The sequence below is a fragment of the Lissotriton helveticus genome, chromosome 2_2 (assembly GCF_964261635.1).
Source record: "Lissotriton helveticus chromosome 2_2, aLisHel1.1, whole genome shotgun sequence".
NCBI lineage: Eukaryota > Metazoa > Chordata > Amphibia > Caudata > Salamandridae > Lissotriton > Lissotriton helveticus.
The window spans coordinates 34,644,384-34,666,548 of NC_136060.1; the positions used below are offsets into that span (position 1 = coordinate 34,644,384).

At 48.3% G+C, this 22,165-nt stretch overlaps 1 protein-coding gene across 2 annotated transcripts in view; it reads left to right on the forward strand.

The window, feature by feature from the left end:
• The window catches only part of SNX25 (sorting nexin 25), a 1,269,225-nt gene that overhangs the window by 1,071,301 nt on the left and 175,759 nt on the right, over positions 1 to 22,165 (forward strand). For both annotated transcript variants that reach the window (XM_078678040.1, XM_078678039.1), the window contains 2 exons: positions 887 to 1,051; positions 17,192 to 17,323. In XM_078678040.1, the coding sequence (XP_078534166.1) occupies positions 887 to 1,051; positions 17,192 to 17,323 (297 nt within the window). The remainder of the gene's footprint in view (positions 1 to 886; positions 1,052 to 17,191; positions 17,324 to 22,165) is intronic.

Consider the following 22,165-nt stretch of genomic DNA (forward strand, 5'->3'; position numbering starts at 1 on the left):
TCTGACAAGAGCTATAAGTTCAAGTATCAAGCCCTAACAAACAGCCTGGATTGAAAGGCATTTTCAGAGCCCATTGTAGGAATTACCCACTTAAACAACACACCTTTTTTAAATTCATGTTTCCATCATGACAACACTTTCTCTTATCTACAAAGTATTGGCATTTTACTAGCTCTTTTTTTAAGTCAAACAACTTTGTTCTGGGGAGGGTGAACTTTCCATGTCTCCCATCATCAGGCGTTTTCTCCATGATATTTACTGCTGGCACACAACCCCAGCCTATATTGTAAAGCTTTTAAAGATGTCAAATAGTGTGGGTACTCCCCTGCTTTATTGCTGTATGGGCAGATAGAACTAAGTTGGTACATGTCATAAATATTTTTGCAATGGTGGAAATAACACTGATTTGACTGCCGCCATATATTTTTCCATCCTAGTTCACTTTTATTTAATTTAAGTCCTACTCGTTTTTTTAAACATATAGCACTAATTGGACAGTCCATTTGTTGCATGCCATTGAAGTGTCTATATCTTAAATTTCTAAACCTGCATCACCCACGATTCAGCCTTCATTGCTCAACCTCTTGAGTGGCAAAGACTCTAAATAAGGTTCTGTCAGTGAGCTGTGCAGTTGTACCCAGCCGCTGGGGTCCGGAGAAAAAAGCTGTACTTGTTACAAAAATGCCCAGAGGACTGGTTCCCAGGGCCTAGATAAGACATGTCTGTGATCCATTTGGATATTTATTGCTGGTATTTGGTATTTATGTGCAATACATTTTATTGCTGAAATTTCGGATTATTGCTGAATTTCCAGTGACATATCCGTATACTTAATTTACATTAAAGAGAGCATTGTGATGTTTGTAGTTTCTGGTTTTCTCCATAGATCCAGACAAGTGAAAGAAGAGAAGAAATTCTGGATGAAGTCAGTGGTGGGATCAACGAACAGGCCAGTTATGCTGCAAACAAGCTGAACCAACTGAATGAAAAACTTGATTATAAAAGAAAAGCCCTCAGCTCTGTTGTCAATGCCCCGAAGCCTGATAAAAAGGTAATTTTGCGTTTTGTAGTAAACCATAGAGCCTGATTAGGGACTGTAGGGGATAGGTGCAGATTATATAATATTCTGCCCACTGGACATTAGGCCAAGCAGAATGTGCTGGCACCGGACCCATATTCTCAGTATACATCTCTCAGTTAATTTGCAGCAGATAATCTCTGCCTGTGCTTTTGATATTACCTAATGGATTGCAAAAAGTCAGCATGGGGGGTCCCACCTCTCCACTCCTATCCTAGCTGCTTTTTCCTTATTCCCAACCTAATAATACATAACAAGAAGGGCAGACAAAACACCAGTCTACTTGCAGGGAGACCAGAATCCAAGAATCAGTGTCAGAATCACAGCTTTCCTTGTGGAGGCCTTTATAAAGAGTATAGGAAGTGAATGGATGAAGTGCAGTATGACTCCAAAAAGTATCAGAGTATTGCGGGGATGACCCAACCAAGTCTTTGAGGAAATTAACCTAAAATAGTTTGTGAGTTGGCGTGTTTTGTATCTTAAAACATTTAATACAACAGAAAAATAGATGCACACATAACAGGGCAGACATATTCCACTCTTAAGCACACCAGCTTAACATCCCCCACTTAACCACATCAAGTAATATCAATCGCAATGTGTTATGTTAATTGATTCTTGTTTAGTGCAGCATTCAGAACCGAGGCATTGTCTTGTCACTTTGAAGTCGAAAAGGGATAAACTCAGTTACAAGTGCTATACTCTGCGGACCGTGGTTGTTTAGCTTAATACCTTTTTCTAGACTGAGTAAATCCATAAAAAGGACACATCGTCATAAGCTTCAGATCAAGCAGTGATCCAGGACCAGCGCGAGGGAGAGGGAGATACATAGGAGGTAATCAGATGACATAACAAGCCCAAGTATAACACAACCATCTACTCAAACTGGAATGCATGAACATTAAGAAATAGGGGGTTCTGTGGAGGCCAGCTTACTCATACCTATCAGCCACTGTTTTAAAACACAACAAAAATGTTTTATCACACAACATAATTAGACCGCATTGGTTTCTAGGGTGAAGACCTGAATCTCTGTGCTATTTAAATAGGCTTTAACCACCCATGGGTCAACTAGCATATGAACCGCCCTTCATAATTCACCCTAAGTTTAGCCTGTACTAGACTGAGACCTCCTTTCTGACCTGTACCAAGGCCACCAGTTACCCATTTCCAGATAGCAGTTTACAGACCTCTTTGGTGTGTTCCTCAACTCAAGAAGAAGAGTCCCCTCTCCATTTTGAAGATCTGATGGGCTGCCTATATGAAGCCTTGTGACTCAGTGCTCAGAACATGTGGCCTTGACACCAAGTAGCACTCACTGCCCATAAAATTTGAAGTGCTTCCTTGAGCTTTTCACTGTCTGTAAGCCACCAGGAACCTCGGAATGTGCTACAGGAAGCCCCTGAAGCGCCTATCTGCATTCAGGGTAAACCATGATAGCCACTGTACAGTTCACCATATCCTTACGCAGGATGGCCAGTTTGGAAATGACCTCTCCCCATATGATAAGCCACTTCCTTTACTATAGCCTTGGCTGTCAGTAGTTGGATGTGCAGGTCGTGAATCTTGCTCTTCACCAAATATAATTTTGCTCATGTTCCATGGGAAGCACTCTACCTCTCTGCGAGCCCCACCAGGGAGGATTTTCTATCTGACAACACCAGGCCTGCTGTTTCCTTCGCTGTAGTTTACTCAGCAAATCTGACAGCATTTTTGTTTTTAAAAATAACCTTTTTTGGGCTTCTCTTTGTCATTCTTTCACATAGCGACCATCTAAGCCCCCTCCACATTAGTAAATTTAGAAATACTCCAAATACACCAGGTGGTCCTCTTCCTCACTGCACTCTTCTCACACTGACTTTCCTGTATCACTGCGGACCTCTGAAAGTGAATAGAAATCCTTCTTGCCCAGGCACTGCAGGAAGTAGCCTCCTGCTTCCTCTACCCTCAGTCCACTTTCTTGGAGTGCATCTACCTTTTCTGTGCTGCTTCCCCTCAAGTACAAGATTTATTGATCAGCACAATCTTGAGTTCGAAGGTTTACTTGAGGAGGTGTTGCGTAGGCATCCTATGGCTGTCAGTATGCTATCCTCTCTGTCTCAGATCGGATTGGTGTCACTATATCGCGGATTATTACAACGCATTCCGTTACATCGGAATTTTTACAACGCAGGATCTATTACATCGGATGCCATTACAACGCATGGCATTACATCGCAGATGCTATTACAACGCATGGCATTACATCGTAAGTATAGGTAAGTATACTTTTAAAAAAAATGTAATTAATTTAATTTAATTAATTTAATTTATTTAATTTAATTAAAATACATTTTAAAATAGTAATTAATTTAGTTTAATAAATTTAAATCTATTTATTTAATTTAATTTTAATAAAAATTGTAATTAATTTTAATTAATTAATATAATGAAATTATTTTAATTTAAATATGTTTAAAATTGTAATGAAATTAAATTAATTAAAATAATTTTTTTAATTTAATTAAAATGTAATTAATATAATATAATTAATTTAATTTAATAAATATATTTTAATTAATTTATAAATGGTAACTATAATTTATTTAGCCCTAATCACAAACCCAACCCTGAACCCTAAAAACACCCCTGTACCCCAAAACCCAAACCCTACCCTGAAACCTAAAAACACCCTTGTACCCCAAAACCCAAACCCTACCCTGAAACCTAAAAACACCCCTGTACCCCAAACCCAAACCCTACCCTGAAACCTAAAAACACCCCTGTACCCCAAAACCCAAACCCTACCCTGAAACCTAAAAACACCCCTGTACCCCAAAACCCAAACCCTACCCTGAAACCTAAAAACACCCCTGTACTCCAAAACCCAAACCCTACCCTGAAACCTAAAAACACCCTTGTACCCCAAAACCCAAACCCTACCCTGAAACCTAAAAACACCCCTGTACCCCAAAACCCAAACCCTACCCTGAAACCTAAAAACACCCCTGTACCCCAAAACCCAAACCCTACCCTGAAACCTAAAAACACCCTTGTACCCCAAAACCCAAACCCTACCCTGTAACCTAAAAACACCCCTGTACCCCAAAACCCAAACCTAGCCCTGAAACCTAAAAACACCCCTGTACCCCAAAACCCAAATCCTGCCCTAAAACCAAAAAATACCCAAACACCCCAAAACATATACCTCAGTACACCAAAACATATACTCCTATACTCATACTTATTTAAAAAATTACTTAAATTAATAAATTTAATTTATAATATTTAAAAACATAAATAAATATTTTTATTTATTTTTATTTATAATTAATAATAATTAAATCAATTATATAATATTAAATAAAATAAAAAAAATGTATATACTTACCAATACTTACGATGTAATGGTATGCGTTGTAATAGCATATGCGATGTAATGCCATGCGTTGTAATGGCATCCGATGTAATGGATCCTGCGTTGTAATAGCTGCGTTGTAACAGCATTACGACGTAAAAGTTGCGTTGTAAGTGTGCATCACCCTCAGATCATACCTGGGGTGTATTCCGCCCTGTATCGCCAGTGAGGTTCTCTGTTATGCTGACAGGGATCTAATAGTGGAGCACCAGAGATAGGCTCCTTGATAGCCTTGTTTTGAGTTGTTCACAGAAATCCTTGACTTTGATGGGTCATTGACAAATAGTTCCAGGTTTTTGTGGTAAGAAAACGAAAGGCTTGTCTGCTACATTGGTTTGGCTAATGTGGAGATGTGTGAGCAAGCAGAGAGAGCTGAATCAAATGACATGAGGGTCTCTATTTTTTTTTCAAAGTAAGACTGGATAAAGATAGAACAATGTCTAGATGGCAAAAATGTAAACACTTGAAAATCATTATGTTCATGACGCCCTAGTTAAACATGCTGTGCATATTCCTGCCGTTTAATGTTGGGCACGGACTTGTGCAAATTGTTTTTCTTTGAATAGGTCTTTTGAGTCACAAGGTATAGTGCTTCATCCTATTACCTGGTAATGGGCATGGGCAATGGCTCCATTGTTAGATTTTTTTTTTCTCCACTGCCAGGTTCGGAAGTGTCTCCACTGAGCTCCGGGTTGAATCCTCGTAGTGGTCATTCTTGGGCCTCTTTGTTTTTTCTAGACAAGTTGACTAAACAGTCTGTGCACAGCACTCTCTTCGACATCGTTGCGGCTCTTGTCAGATTCGACTATCAGAATCTACTTGATCACCTGCAAGAGGCTCTTGCCCCTACTCCTTCATCATCTTCTGCGAGAATGTTTGACCCGTGATGGAGAGGACCCCATTCCAAAACAGACCACGGAGTTGAGAAGCGTATCCCTGGACATGCCTTCCCTAGGTTTGCCACCTCTGTCTGTCCCTAGAGCATGACAAGACCTCTGGCTCTGCCTACCTCGCCTTCTGCTCAAAGAAACTCTGCTTTATCACAGCTATTGATGCCTTGCTCGATGACCCATGGTGCAGTTGCAGGAGATGACATCTCTCCAGTGACCTCATTGGGGATGAAGATGTTGTGGTGGAACTACACCCATTAACATTGGTTGAGCAGCCTCTCCTATTCAATCCAGAGCCCAGCTCACAATCCGAGGAACCACAGATCCTCAAAGTCTACCCGAAGTAATTCACCATGAGTAAGACATCGCTCTCTCCTTACCCTAGTAGTCACTGAGCCAAGGCTGAGCACCACCCTCAAGGGAGTTGGGCATCGAGCCCTGAAGCCCAGTGTCAGGCTTCCCGTCCACCACTGCCCGTGGGCCAAGGTTGGCACTGAAAACGTGCCTCTGCTTCGACGCCGAGGCATCTAGTGGTGCTAAAACAGCTGCAGAAGACTGCTCCCGGCGCTGATGGACCTTCAGCGCTAGCATCAAAGATTCTCTCGAGGCCATCTTTGGCTCCAAAGTGGCCTTTGAAGCACAAACCTTCCTCTGCGCCAACGAGCCAGATATCAGCTTTTGTGCCGAATCGCCCTGTGCCGAAACCTCTCCCTCCACTGCATCCGAGGACCAAGAGCTGCCCATTCTGCAGTGCCTTCAGTATGAGCTCGACTCCCGGCAGAAACGGATCCTTTTCCACCCACAAACTTGAAGAATCCTAACCCAACCTCCACTAAAGCCTCAAGCTCCCATTCCTCCTAAAATGAAATTGACTTTTGAAGAAGCTCTTGGCCTGGAGCCTGAACCACCAACCAAGACCAAGTGGCATCGGAATCCAGATCATTACCCCGCTAAATCAACCCCACCTGATGACACTACCTTATACCATGAGGGTCTGCATTGGGCTACCACCTTCCACAAGGTAGAAATACATAATGTCCAGGAGGATCAGGACTTTCTTGTGGGCACACTGTCCTTCCAGTTCCTCCCTATGTTCAAGGGAATGCTTAAGCTGGTTCTTGAGATAATTAAGGAGCCGGTTATAGTGGAGGTTAAAACAAATGTATTTACCGAGGTTCTACAGCCAGGGTAGACCTCTTTGGAACCTCTCTCCTTCCATTTAATGAAGCCCTCACATATACTGTTTTGGCCTCTTGGGTGAAGCTAGGCTGCTGTCCTCCTGGCTACAGACAAATAGCTTGACAACACAGGCCAGCTCTGCGAGACCCACCATTCGTCCTGCATCACCCAATACCAGAGAGCCTCGTGGTTTAGGCTTCCCCTAGTCAACTGAATCCAAATGCTTTTCCGACCACCCTGCAAGACAGTCGAAGTGTATGGAGACAGTTGGGTAACAAATGTTCATCTCTGCTAACAGGTACATACATTTGAATTGCCTCCTGGGATGGTACAAGCACGTGTTGTGGGACATGATGAGCAATATCTTGCCTACAGTCCCAGACAACCTTTGTGCCAACATCCAACACATAATTTAGGATGGCCAAGACGCAGTGAAGTACATGATCCGGTCGGGCCTGTACTCTGCTGATTGAGTAGCTCAGTTGGTACCAGAATGGAGCAGGAAAGAAAAAAGCCAATAACGGAAGTCACTGTGGCGTTTAACACTTCACATGACACTGGCCAACGTTGATAGTTTGCAAGCTGTGACATGGTGTAATTTTCGTTGTTACCCAGGCTATCTGCTTATCATGTTGTGTGATTTTATTTATAGCTGCTGAGATGCATAGCAAGCTGAATACATAATCCTCACCTCTGGTCCTGTGATAGAATTTTCTGTGGGTTTATTAAAAACTCTTAAAACTCTTTCCTGTTTGCCTGGTGCAGGCGTCTGTGGGTGTGCAACCTCTTGGTTTTACTATTTTGAGGAGGAAAGTGGATCTCCCAATGTGGACTCGAGTTTGCACTACAGTACATACCCAAATTCGAGAAAATCTGCTGGCGCACCTGCCCTCTCCCACCACCCCACCCTCCAATCCCATCCCTGCTTTCATTTTGAGGATTCCTAAAATTGGCTGCTGAGAGAGAGAGAGGGCTGTTACGACCATCCATTTGGTGCCAGAGGTGACCTTTGTCATGCTGTTAATCGCTGCGTTGTCTGGGTTTTTCCTACTCTCTTGACATCAGAAACTTTACGCAGTTTCTGATGTCAGAGATCTATCTAGTTGAGATCTTGCTCTCCTGTGGAACGTGATTAGTTGGCAAAATTACCAGCGAATGGACCTCAATGGTGCCTGATGAGAGAAGGCACTTTTTTGATGGATTGGGAAGTGCAGCTATAAGGGCTGTGGGTACCAAAGCTGCATTGAGGAAGAAAACGGTGATCTACAAGGAGAAGGATTATTTTCTCTCCAGACCTGAATAGGAGTTCAGAATTAAAGAGACAGGTGATGCTGTCTCTGAGGAAGTATTAAATGTGATGGATTTGATATCCAGGCAGATTTTGGTGGCAAAAACAGTTCGACCACTTACGGAGAAAATATAGTTGGAGAAAGGCTAAGTAAGGGATGTTGAGACTTAACCTCGTATATGTATCTGTTCTCTAAGCCGTTTTACGACCTTGGAATGTCCTTCGAATATTGTTTCGTTGTTATCTTAGGGATGGGATGGGTCTGCCACTCTGTTATGAAGTGAATTTGCATTTTCACTCGAGGTGACTCTTTGTGAATACCCTGCTCCCACCCACGCCCCAAATCTAAGTGAAATTTGGAATGACAGTATTGGAAGATATTTCCATGCAAATGTTATTGCTAGACATGAGCGTGAGTGAATATCCCTCTCATGCATGACCTGTCGAGTTTGGCTTTTTTTGCAGGGTGGGTAAATTGGTGTTTCCGAATGCAGGGGAGTGATGCTTCCCGTTCTAAGTTTGTCTAACTGTACTACCTTTTTACAGCATCCGCTTCGATTTTGAAGTCGGGCACGATATAGAAAATTGTCCTGTGCATTTTCATGGGGTACATTACTCAATGTTTTTTCCTTAAAAATACCCTCGCTTTTTATTTTAAATTTGTTTTTTTACTGAGAGTTCTGTACAATTTAACTTAAATTAACAGACACAAATAAACAACTGAAGTGACCCGCACAGGAATAGCAGAACACTTGTGTCTCAGTTTGAGTGAGGCATCTCATGCTGCAGCACTCAGTCATGTAGTACAACTACAATTACGTATGAACACAAAAACATACATTTAACACTTACTCCCATATCGACGATAATAAATGAACGCAAAAGTAACGGCTTAACAAGCGTTCACATATTCTCTATCTAGTATCATCATGATGGAGTAAACAGAAGGGCGTGCACATTGATCTCCAGTTCACACAACCTTTACTCAGTTTTTTTGTATATTACAACTTCTACCTCTAACCACTTTTCCATGTCAGACAGCTCCCTTTTTTTTTTCCAGAACAAATTTTATTAGTTTTATGGCAGTTGACAGAATACAAGAGGAACACTTCTTCCAAAATGGCAGAAAGACAGTGAGCATATAAGAGCAATAGTGGTCAAAAATTCCAATCAACATTATCCAACACCCCCCTCCCCGCACTCCCACCCGGTTCCCACCCCCCTCCCTGCACGGTGTACACATTGTCCAGAAACAGGAGCCGAAGCATCACGGTAGCAGCCTGTGGTCAGTTCACCTGGGGGTAGCACAGGCATGGTCCATAACAGTGTCTCGCGGCGCCGGAGGGTCCAGCGACAGGCCCCTATAATCAGCCCATTTCTTCCAAATTCTATAATGTTTCTTGGGGCAGCCCCTGGCCTCAAAGATCGGGCGTTCCAACCCCATGCTGAAGTCCATGCCCCGCTTCCACACCCCCACCAACGGGGCCTTGGGGGCCTTCCAGGCTTGGGCTATATCCCGTTTGGCTATCGTAAGTCCCAGTAGGAGCAAGTGCCGTTTATACAGATTACCCCCCACCTGTTCCATAACGTGAAGAAGGCCCAGCTGCGGCGTGCGAGGGAGTTCCCATGCCAATACTTCCTCCAAACATTCCCACACACCTGTCCAAAACCTCTGCAGCCTTATACATCCCCACACTGTGTGCAAGAAGGAGCCTACCGCACTGCCACACCTCAAACAAACTGGTGAGGCTATCAGCCCCGCCTTCCACAATCTTTCCCTCGTGTAATATGCTCTGTGAAGGTACTTAAATTGGATAAAGCGCAGGCGCACTGCAATTGCTGCTCCCCTAGGTGCTTCCAGGGCTTCTCTCCAGTCTTCCTCCTCCAGATCTCCCAGATCACTCTCCCAGACCGCCCGCAACTTATCAAGAGAGGGGGAACAATGTGTAACTAATGTTTGATATATGGTTGAGATTTTCTTCGATTCCAATTCCCCCATAAAGACTTTCGCTTCTAGGGGACTAAACTCCGGCAAGGACGACATGCCCGCTATTGCGGGGGCCAGGGCGTGTCGGAGCTGTAAGTACCTGAAGAATTGGGACCGGGGCATATTGTATTCATCCTGCAACGTCTGAAACGACTTGAGGACTGCGCCCTTCAGGACGTGGCCCAGCGCCGAAATGCCAATAGCATCCCAGCCCTCGAAGCCCCGGAGTGCAGCCAATCCGGGCAGCCTCCCATTATGCCATAAAGGAGTCTCGCCCGTGAGCCTGTTCCACCATCCCATGCGGCGGAGCGCATCGCGCCACACTTTGAAGATTACTTGGGTGGCCCTCGGGAGTCTCTTCCGGATAGTCGCCGAGTATAAAATAGTATGGAGCGTGTGTGGGTCCATCATATACCTCTCTAGGGCATAGGTCGGGTCACTGCGATCCCCGTACCACCATTCGTTAAGGACAAGTAGGTGTGATGCCTGATAGTAGGATTGGACATCAGACGTGGCCAGCCCTCCACAGTAGGTTGACAGGAAGCAGGTGCGGAGCGCTACCCGTACCGCTCCTCCGGCCCATAGGAACCGACCCAGAGCCGAGTTCACCTGTCGAAACCACTGCTGTGGAACTGGGTATGGGTGATTCTGCAATTGGTATAAGATCCGGGGCAGGGCCACCATCTTAAAAATGGCGGAGCGGCCGTAGACATTCAGGGGCATCCTGGACCACATCTGCATATCCGAGCGGATCCTGTCCCAAACAGGCACTATGTTACGGGACCACGACACTCCCTGCACATCAGTTAGAAAGACACCAAGGTACTTAAGGCCTCCCACTGCCTCCTGAAGGACTGAGGCCCAGGGACCCAACGTCCCCCTGTCACCCAGGACCCACAATTTCGACTTCTGTGTATTGAGCCGAAGGCCCGACACCTCACCGAAAATGCGCATTATTTCAAGGACCCTCGGCCCCGATTTATTGAGGTCCGTAAGGAAGAACAGGACGTCATCCGCATACAATGCGATTCTGTCAGACGGGCCCCCCATCCACTCCACACCACGCAATTGAGCATCCATCCTCACCCAGGCCGCAAGCGGCTCCATCGCCTGGGCAAACAGGTAGGGTGAGAGAGGGCATCCCTGCCGGGTACCACGACCGATGAGGAATGAACTGGAGGTGGCTCCCGCTATTCTGACCGTTGCCGTCAGGTCTGTATATAACAAATGAATGTACGACAGAAAGCGTGGGCCTAAATTGAGCCGAAGGAGAAGGGCTCGGAGGTATGACCAACTCAGGGAGTCGAAGGCCCGATCCATGTCCGCCAGCAGTAGGGCCGCGGGGAAGCCCGCCGCTCGTGCCGCCTCCACCACTAGGTGAGCGCGTCGTATATTGTGTCTTGTCGCCCTGTGAGGCATGAAGCCCGCCTGGTCGGCATGGATCAGGTCCGTGATGTAAGGGAGAAGACGGTTCACCAACGCCTTAGCCAGTATTTTCGCTTCAAAGTTCAGTAAAGAGATTGGACGATAAGATTCCGGGCTGTCTTGGGGCCTTCCCGGTTTGCAGAAGACTACAATCTCGGCGCGTCGCCATTCCGCCGGTAGCCTGCCGAGCTCCCGAGCCGCCTCCAGGGCCTTCTTGTAGCGCATCCCCAGTTGGAGATGAAACATCTTCATAAATTCGCAGGGGAACCCATTGGGCCCGGGGGCCTTGCCCGAGTTCAGTCCACCCAGAGCTTCTCCAAGTTCCTCTGCTGACAGCGGGAGGTCCAGTCGAGCTCGCGCCTCATCCGAGAGCGCCCGGGGTGGAAGATCCGCGAGAAATCTGTCAATCTCTGCCGCTGGGAGGGATTCTCGGGGGGCATACTGAGTCTCATAATATTGGGCAAACATCTGGGCCAGAACCTCAGGGGCCGAAATAGGGCCGCCCGCGGTATCCCGGAGACCCGGCAGGGGCTGGGCTTGATAGGTGTTTTGACACAACCTATATAGCATTGTGCTAGACTTGTCCCCCCATTGATAGATCCTGCTCTGCGTAGCGAGCCAAGTCTGCCTGGCCTCGTCCAACAATAGCGAGGTGTACGACTGCTGAAGGTGCAGGAGCTGGTCCACGGCCACTCCATTCTCCCCCGTCAGGCATCTGGCCTCCTGGTTACGCACCCGATCTGCCGCCTCCTCCACTCCTAGCTTGCGGGCCCTACGATTCGCGGCGCACCACGCAATATCCACGCCCCGAAGGACAGGCTTGAGGGCCTCCCACATGGTCATGGCATCAATACTCGGGTCCTCGTTCTCTGACCAGTAATGCGATATAGCCTCCCTCATGCGTGATTGATAATCGTCGCGCTGCAGGTGCCACACAGAAAGGCGCCAGCGAAACGGTTGCCGCTTCACACCGAGGCTCAACGTCAGTGCGATCGGGGAGTGGTCCGACAGGCCCCTCGGAAGTATGGAGGTGGAGTTAATTCTGCCTAGCCAGGGTTGCGGGACGAACAGGTAGTCCAAGCGTGAAAAGGATTTATGGACCGCAGAGACAAATGTATATGCACGGTCGCAGGCATGTTGATGGCGCCAAGTGTCGACCCATCCCATCCCCCGCACCATCCTACTCAACCTCGTGGTGGCATCCGACAATTGGCCGCCTCCAGGCTTACAGCGGTCCAATCTCCCATCCATCACATCGTTCCAATCACCACCCACTACTGTCAGTACGTACGGAACATTCGTCCATACATCAAACAGCCGTTCAATCAGGGCATCTTGGAGTGGGGGTGGAGCATACACACTACCGAAAACCACTGGCTCACTCCCCAGACTTCCTTTAACGAAGACATATCGACCATGCACATCCAGCCATTGTGTTTCATGTGTGTATGAGACCCTACGATGTATAAGAATTGCAACTCCCCTGGACCCTCTTGTAAAGCCAGCGTGGAACACCTGATCATACCCGTATCTGCGTAGACTAAGAACCTTGGTACCTAAGAGGTGTGTCTCCTGAAGGAGCAATACATCCGCCCTTTCAGTCTTCCCCAGACGTAGAACTGCACTGCGTTTAATTTTGTCGAGCATCCCTCGCACATTCCAGCTCAGTATTCGCAACGAGGCTAGCGGGGGGCTCGATCCCAGTTCTTCAGCCGCCATCAATCGTCCAGATTCCAAAATCATCAGACCACTGAGGCCACACACACAGGCTCAATCGCCTCCAGGTCCCCATGTACACCGTGCTAAAGCCCTCCCCAACTGCCCTCCCCACCATCCCCGGAACCCCCAAACCCCCGCCCCCTCCCCTGCAACCCTTCCCCAACCGCAAACCACACCAACAACCCCCCCTCCAGCCCCCCACCCCATACCTCAGCAACATTGAAGTACCTGTCGCGGTGCAGGCAATCTCAGCCCTCCAACGGGAGGCCCAAGACCCACCGCACCAATGGATCCCACCCAACTACCCACAAAGTGTCCAACTACTTCCCACCCAACTCGCGGGAATGAACTCCGGGAGTAGGCCCGCTCTCGCACGAGCGTCTCCCGACCAACCGTCCACCCCTGAATAAGGAATCATGGAGTCAAACAGTACGTGGTATGTCTAAGAGGAGCAGCCCGCTCTCACCAGCAAGGCGTTTCATCAACCCATCAATACCATAGCTAGCACCAGTGTAAACGTGGGGGTCTCAGGATTTCGAGGGAGAAGGTTCTGTTTCCTCCGGGGTTTCCGCCGTGTCATCACTTGGAGGTGGGCGCTTCTGAGAGCGCGACCTCCAGTTGCTCTTGCTGCGGGATCGTCTGGGCGGTCTCGGGGGTCTTTCGGCGGTCGACGAGTCCGAGCCCCTCCGAGGGGGGGTGTTCACCTTGACTCGTACTGACTCGTCCGTCCACTCGAACACTTCTTCCGGGGAGTTGAAAAACTGAGTGCGAGATTGGAAGACCACACGCAGGCGAGCCGGGAATAGTAGAGCATAAGGAATCTTGAGCTCACGCAGCCGTGCTTTTGCTGCGGTGAAGGACTGCCTCTGCTGCTGAACCAATTTTGTGTAATCCGGAAACACAAGGATCTTATGATTCTCAAACATCAACGGGTCCTGGGCGCGGGCCTGCCGTAAGATAACATCCCTATCATGATAGTTGAGCAGTTTGGCTATCACCGAGCGTGGGCGAGCCCCTGTGGGCGGTTTGGGGAGAAGCGCCCGATGTGCCCTCTCTACCACAAAACAGCGCGACAGGGAGTCCGGGGGGAGCCATCCCTCCAGCCATTGGGTCAGGAAGGCCTCCATATTTCCTTTCTCGCAGTCCTCCGGGAAGCCTACGAAGCGCAGGTTGTTCCTTCTGGCCCTCCCTTCCGCATCCTCCACCCGCAACGCCAGTCCCTTCTGAATCCCTTCCATGGCAGCAACCCTCCTTTTAAGATTCACCACGTCGTCCTCGACTTCAGTGATTCGGGATTCCGTTTCCGTGATACGCGCCACCGCATTGCGCAGATCCTGTCTGAGCAAGGTCACATCGGCTCCGACCGCTCCGATCTTCGCGTCGAGCATGTCCCTCGATTGTGTGATCGCCGCCATCAATGCTGCATTGTCCGGCCCGGCGCCTTGGGGGCCTCCAGATGCCCCAGCACCCCCATTGGGCCCCGCAAACTTGTCCATCGGGCCCTGTTTGGGGGCATTTCCACTATTGCCCCCTCTCGTCATGACGCTGGTGTAGTGGTGACCCCAATCGTGGGGGATCGATGATCTAGGGGCACTCCCGACTGGATGGGTGATCACGGGCGGCGAGTGTCACTGAGGCCGCCCAAGGATATCGTGGCCCCGTCGGCGTCCGAGCGCGGCGCGCCCCCGAAGGAACTGCTGGCCACCACCCCGCTAGGGGACGGGGAGGTGCTGCACCACACTATTAGACCACGCGGTCAATGAGGGGGCCCGCGCCGCGCTCTCCGGCGTCAGAGTTGAGCTGTCCCAAGGGGTCGCCGGCCGGTCCGGTGATCTATTATAGTCGGGGGGGGGGTGTTCCTCGCAGCCCTCGCCCCTCACCGCGGTCCGAAGCAACCGCCGAGAGCACTCCACGTGGCAGGTGCCGGCAGAGTCTGGTGCCGGTGCCCGGTAAGGGCGCACTTCAAATGAGGGGAGGGGGGGGGGGGGGGGGGGGAACAGGCAGGAGAGCCGGCAGAGCGGCCGCCCTCCCACCGATTTAGCAGGACTGTGCCCCGCGGCTCGAGTCTGCCGCCGGAAGGGCCAGACACGTCCCCTCCCCCGTTAGGCTGCTCCTTACCCCCACCTCGACCCCCACCGCGGTCCGAAGCAACCGCCGAGAGCACTCCACGTGGCAGGTGCCGGCAGAGTCTGGTGCCGGTGCCCGGTAAGGGCGCACTTCAAATGAGGGGGGGGGGGAACAGGCAGGAGAGCCGGCAGAGCGGCCGCCCTCCCACCGATGTAGCAGGACTGTGCCCCGCGGCTCGAGTCTGCCGCCGGAAGGGCCAGACACGTCCCCTCCCCCGTTAGGCTGCTCCTTACCCCCACCTCGACCTCCGTCCAGGCTCCGACCGCTCTCCACTCCAGCCGCCGTGTCTATCTCTGCCCCGGATGTCCGAGTGCCCGCAGGGTCAGTCCAGTCTTCTCCGCCGCTCCGCAGCACTTCCGGCCGGCGCCTCCCGGCTCTCCGCCACTTCCGGTCGGACCACACCGCAATGGAGGTCCCGGCTGCGGTGTCTGATGCAGGCCTCGCCTCCGGCCAAGCTTCCAGCCGCCGTATGTCACCGATTACGGGCCGCCAGAATGCCAAAATCGCTGTCGAGGGATCCCCTCAGGAGCCGCCCTATGCCACTCGAGTCTGGGTGCAGGTCGGTCAGGGCGACGCAGGATTCAGCAAGGATAATGAATCGGCGGGACGGAGCTCACTCAAGCTGCGTCCGCCATGATCGCCGGCTTAGCCACGCCCCCGACAGCTCCCTTTTAACGAGTTGCTCATTCTTTCCCACTCACGTGAAGGCAATATTCAATTTGGATACTAAAAACTGTAAAACGAGCATTGGCAAAGCCAGAAGGTTTTGCCTTTAATAATGAAGTGCCAAGCCATTAGATTTGCCAATGCTTGTGTTTAAAACATGGTATTAAAAAAAGTAATAGAAAAACATTTTAAAATGCTGAGAGAAAAGCAAACACATATCTTAAGGGATCTCAAAACTGCATATATCATTATTTAGTATTACAATACTTTTCACTCTGGAAACTCTGAACAGAATGAGTGCAGCAACAGGACCCTCCCCTAGAGCCATAAAACCTTATTGTGTACCAAGGCTTGAGGTTTTATGCAGTATGTGGACTGCTTTTGGTAAAACAAAAAACAGCCCTTAAAGTCTGCTCTTTAGCCATACCCTGGCAAAAATGTACCTATTGCTGTGCTTTTACAGAAAAGCGGAGAGGGTTTGAAGCAACACAGATTGCGGAGGTGGGTATTTGAGGGTTGGGAAACATTAGGAGCAAGCATGAAAACACATTCGCCCTTGGGGAGTAGTTCCCAAAATGTGTGCAGTGGAAGTATGCATGGCAGCCAATCAAAAGGATGGTAAAGAGACTATGCACCTGGGGAGGGACAAACACAAAAAGAAGACAAGCTATCAAATAAGAAGCAAGCAAATGAGTGACAGTAAAGCCAGCCAATGGTAAGCAATGGGATGGTGCTAAGCCCACTGTAGGATTTTGGTATGGTCCTCATGAAGCTTCCCCCTACCAAGCATCTAAAAGCTGACTGGTAGGAGAGACCTAATTACCAGTGTGTATTTTATTGTACCTTTCTTTGGTTTAGGCATTAACCATTGCAAACGTGCTTCTGGTGTTCACCGCGCATTCATGCCAGAACGATTCATAATATTTACCAGTAATTACATTCAGTATTATTTTCAGGGTGGCATTTCTATATCAGATTAAAGTAATCACCCCACTCTGCCACGCGTTTGTAGCATTAGTTATCCTTCTTGTTTTTGAATTTATGTGGGGTGATTGTTTTTATATATGTTCTGTATAGAACCTTAAATTGTGTTTCTTTGCACCTTTAATTTGACAAAACATTTTTGTTCAAGCGTATGTATCATTTCCCAATCCTTATCAAATTCCATTTTGCAGTCTGTTTGCCACCTACTCTTGGATCTGATATCAATGATTCATAAGGTGTTGATAGGTTTACCACAGTTTACCAGTCCTAGCTTACCATTAAACATATCTGCTTCCTTTGGTTTGACTAGGAAGGTTGAGTTATAGTTAATAAATACTTTGATGCACTATGCCGAATATCCTGTCCTTTGATTTATCATCTAAAACAAAGGTAATAGTTTCATCATATGCATATTTTAGTTGATTGTCCTTTGTCTATATTTTCCTTCCAGATGGTTTTCCGGTTGGAGGAAGAAATAATGTCAATGGAGCACGAACAAAGTGACCTTAAGTTGCATATTTCAAGAACAGATTGGTGGTGTGAAAATCTTGGCTCTTGGAGAGCTCTCATTAATGAATTTGAGGTATTGAATGTTATGCTTGACTTCATGGATTGCTTGTTGTGTGGAAGCTAGTGATCTGCGGCTGATCCACTTTCCAGATTTTTTGTATTTTAGGAAAGTCTTTATTTTGTCCACAGCGACAATTTTTGTAGGTCACACAAGTTTTGGTGAAAGGTTGTTTTGAACATACGTAAAAAAGAGGTGTGCTTCTGAAGAGACATTGACTTTGATATGGAAGTGATCATTCCCTAACATGATATTTTGGTTTGTAAGACCTCTTACATTCACAGTAACTCTTACTTTGACACATACCTATTTTTTCACCAGTGTGATTACCTTCACCTAAGTCGACATCTGAGGTGGAGTACAAAAACACACACTCCCATTCACCACCCAGGCAGAACCCATCCCCGCCCATTTCTGGAAAAAAGCTAACTTAAACATATTGCTGGGAACAACAGCTGACAGGTGATGAAATTGATTTCTCACATTTTCCAGATGCTGATCCACTAAACTGAATAGGACTTGACTGTAGCCCAAGGTTTGGTGCATTCTAAATCAAAACGCACTTACAGTACTCTAAAACGAATAACTCCATAAGGATGAGGCTTCTCTTAAAGAGCTGAACAACATCAATACAGACGCCTGCTTTCAGGTTTCATGGCATCCATGATAGCTGCCCCTGTGTACCCTAAAGGACAGTACATTGTAATAAGGGAATTGCCTCTTCTTTACAATACCTCTTTCCTTCACATTTTTCCACAAATTAGGAAAATATGCTTAAAAATTGTACTGAGCCCCAGGAACTGTTCTCATTGGCATGGTTATGTGCCATTGCTGTCGCACTAATTCACAATGCAGATTAAATATATTGTCTCACGTATTAAAAGTGGCAAGCACTTAATCAGTCTTTACCATATGAATCCCAACGTAACACATATCGCTAAGGAATGCCTCGCACAACATAGTTGACTGGTCAATATCCGATAAAAATCCAGAACTGAATGAACATCGCACACCTGGAACAAATGAAGAGGACTACAGCTGTCATAAGAAAGATGCCACACAATGGACACTTTCATCGCTCGATGTATTTACCAAAAATTAGGATATGAATCAACCAAAAAGTAAAAATGATTTTACAACCCAGCAACTACACAGAGTTTTTGTCTCCAGGAAGCCCTCCAACCTATCAATAATTTTTGCCACAAGGCCACTTACTAACCTCCCACCCCTTGAAGAATGTATACTTCACTTTGCTTGGAAAGCAGAGTTATGTAGAGAATTGGTTAAGTTGAGAGTTTCTCTAATACAAATTCATCAGCACCCCTTGTATGACATCAGGAATGATGGGTGACCAGTTTCCATAACAGTGGGGTAAAGGAGAACGTTTCAAAAACTTGCAAGGATTCTACTGTAGCTGGAGTGCTGTGGTTGGATAGGTGTAACCCTTATCATAATTAGAGGGACAAATGCACCTGCTACATTATTACATCCAGTGGGCAGGTTCTCCCAATTACAGGATCTGCTGAACATTTAGAGATGCCAATGAATAATATTTCTTGGAGGTTAACCGGTGATCTCCTGCAATAGTTAGTTCATTCATTAACAAGATTGCAGTGTCCATATTCTGGTTGGTAAGCCTGGTGCATTAACACAGCAGTATTAGAATCACATGTGTAATAGTGTTATTTATCCATCTCGTCATTTGGGTTTTCTGATGCATACCTCTAACCTTTCAGTCCCTCCACACTCCACTACCTCTTCTCTAGACAAATTGGTGCTGAGGACTTGGGTGGCCTTCTTTCTGAAAGTTGTGACTCTTTCCAGGCTGGGCAATTGTTGGACCCGGCCTCGTGGCGTGGTTCATCTCTGTCCCTCCACACCCTCTGAGCGTAAGCCTGTACCCCGAGTCCCCTGCGCAGCCGCCCCGTTAGTGTAGCCTGCACCCCGAGCCTGGTCGTCCTACTCCAGTTAAGCCTAGATCCCCCTAGAACCTCGACCAGGCCTGCCTTTCCCGCTCCACGTCCGGCTCCGAGCCCCTAAAACCTTACATGCCCCACAAGGCCCGGACGCCATCTTCCCTTCCCGACATCCCTGTCTCCCTGGGCCTAGCGTGACCCCGGCCCCCGCGAAACCCAGACTCCAAAGGCGCGCCAGTCCCGGATGGGGGGTAAAGGGCTCCCCGAGTGAGATAAGCCAGGGAGTTTCGATGGCACCTCCGGCCTCCCCTGAGAGTCTGGTATCTGTCACACCTTTGGCCCTCCCCTATGAGCCAGTTTCGATCACCCCTCTGGCCTCCCCGAGGGCTGGCTCCAGACCCGCTGGGCGTCTGGGAATTCCCGGACCCATCTTTCCAAGGGATCAAAGAGCCAACCGCCGGACCTCGCCAACGACCAGCCCCCCGGGCAGGAGACCTCTGCCTGCGAGGGTCCGGAGATCAAAGAGCAAAAGGACTATAACTGGGCCCGCTCGACAACTAGCGGGCAGTTGTATCTTGGACCGGAAGCCCTGCTGATCTGATCGCGGCTGACCCTAAGAAGACTCATCCTGAACCTCTGAGCCCTGCTGACGCTGTCGCGGCTCGATCTCTCAGACCACCGGAGCCCTGCTGACGCTGTCGCGGCTCAAGCTGAACCTGCAACCATCGGAGCCCTGCTGACGCTGTCGCGGCTCAAGCTGAACTTGTAACCATCGGAGCCCTGCTGACGCTGTCGCGGCTCAAGCTGAACCTGCAACCATCGGAGCCCTGCTGACGCTGTCGTGGCTCAAGCTGAACTTGCAACCATCGGAGCCCTGCTGACGCTGTCGCGGCTCGACCTCTAAGACCATCGGAGCCCTGCTGACGCTGTCGCGGCTCTCACGAACCTCTCCAGATCGAGCCCTGCTGACCTCGTCGCGGCTCGAGGAGTACTCTGGTCCGGCTGGACCATCGAGACCACCATCACGACCGAGCCGACTCGACGGAGGTGAGGTAGCCAGTACGACTATCATCCCGTACCCCCCGGCTCGAGGATTGAGAGCTGTGCGTAGGGTACGCCGCGTACTGACCCAGAGACTAAAAGACTGTCCCGCTTCCCCCTTCCCGAATCCTCCAAGACTTTGGGGTCCCTTGACCACTGTGTATATAAGAGTGCTTCCTTCGTTATTTGCTATATAAAGAACTTGTTACTAGAATGCAACGGTGTGGGGTCTGTTCGTAGTGTGGTGTGAGCTCAGTGTGTACGATCCTAGACCCGAAGTCCTCCCCGGGGGGGGACCTCCCAATCAAGACTCGGCAAGTTCTGTGGGAGAGGTGGATCTTGGGGTGTTGGGGTGAGCACAACCTGGCCCTCGGAGATCGCCCCTTCCAACAGCAATCAATCGCTCTACCGCCATTCTTTGCTGTCACTTGCCCCGCGAAAGAGGAGGAGCGGCTCCATCGGTTGGACCCCAAAAGGGCTTTAAGCTTTTTCATTGATGTACTAAGGCCCATCAGGACCAAGGACCAATGTAGGAGCAACCCAGCCCGAGCTGCCAGACCATGGCCCCTCCTGGTGGCACCATAAGCAACCACAGACCGGTTTCCACCTTCTTGGGTATCATCAGTGAGGTATAACTTGAGTCCTATGGCACAGTGAGCATGTTACCTACGTCTGGACCGACTCATCACACTTGAAGCATCTACTGCAACAAGAGCAAATTGATGGATGGAATGCTTGAATTGATCTCATTCAATAGCAATTGCTTGGGGCCACATCCCAGTCCTTTGTTTGTAGCACCCTACTTAGGAACCCATGGCTAGATGTAGGTCAGTAATATGAGATTACCTCTCCCTGTAGGACTAGTTGTGGTAAGTTTAAGTTTGTGCTCTTGTGATCTCAGGCATTTACGCTAATGTCTTAAATAGGGATGGATTAATCGACGTAGATTAGTAAAGGGAAGATGTGAGATGTGAGTGATGGACATGTGCGCCTGTTAGGTGGATGAATTGGATAGGAGGAGGGAAGAGTTTGGAAAGTTGATTCAGAGTGCATAGTATTCAGAAAGGTTTGAATCGAGTCAGAGAGTGCAGGGACAGGCAGAAGATCAAGGGTTTTTAAAATATAAAATAAATATATACATGTATCCAGACTCACCCACATATCTGAATATATACATATGTATACGTACATGCTAACATATACACATTGCGCTTACTAATATGTGCTTGAATCAATCCTTATCGTCAGTATAGGACTCCTAAGTAATATTATAAATGGCATAACATCCATGCCTAGTAATGCAGCAGTACTTAATTAATATCCTTGTAAATTGCCCACATTTGGGAGTGGACCCTACTCCGTTCTGAAATGGCTACTTAATTGTGGAACTCCGTTTTCGCGCCACATTTGGGCCTATCTTGAGTGCTTCTAAACTCAAGAAGATGCAGGACGTGGCAGCGTACTGCTACGTGCAGTTTTGAAAGTTTTGTTTTACACCTTGACTTGGCACGTGCCTGGCGAATTTTCCGAGACTATACTGTCTAAACAGAGCCAGCATTGGGGAATAAATGCTGCACGACCGGACCCCCACTGACCGCAATCAAGTACTCTACCTGTGTGACCTCTGACCTGGATCCACTGGACTGCCAGACTCTTTTGGAGTACATTGCTAATGGCACCGTGTGTTAGGAAGATAGCAGGTTATTGGGGCGGCAGGTCTGGAGTTGGGAAGCTGAAGGTCAGGCTGAAGCCCTTTTCTCCCAGACCATCACTTTCTGGGAATAACATTCACATTGGGAAAAGCCCACTGGCCCCCACTATTTGATATGTTACAGGACTTAAACAAGTCTTCCAGAGAAATTTCAGAAAAAGCTTCAGTAGTACTGGAAGTTAGATGCTC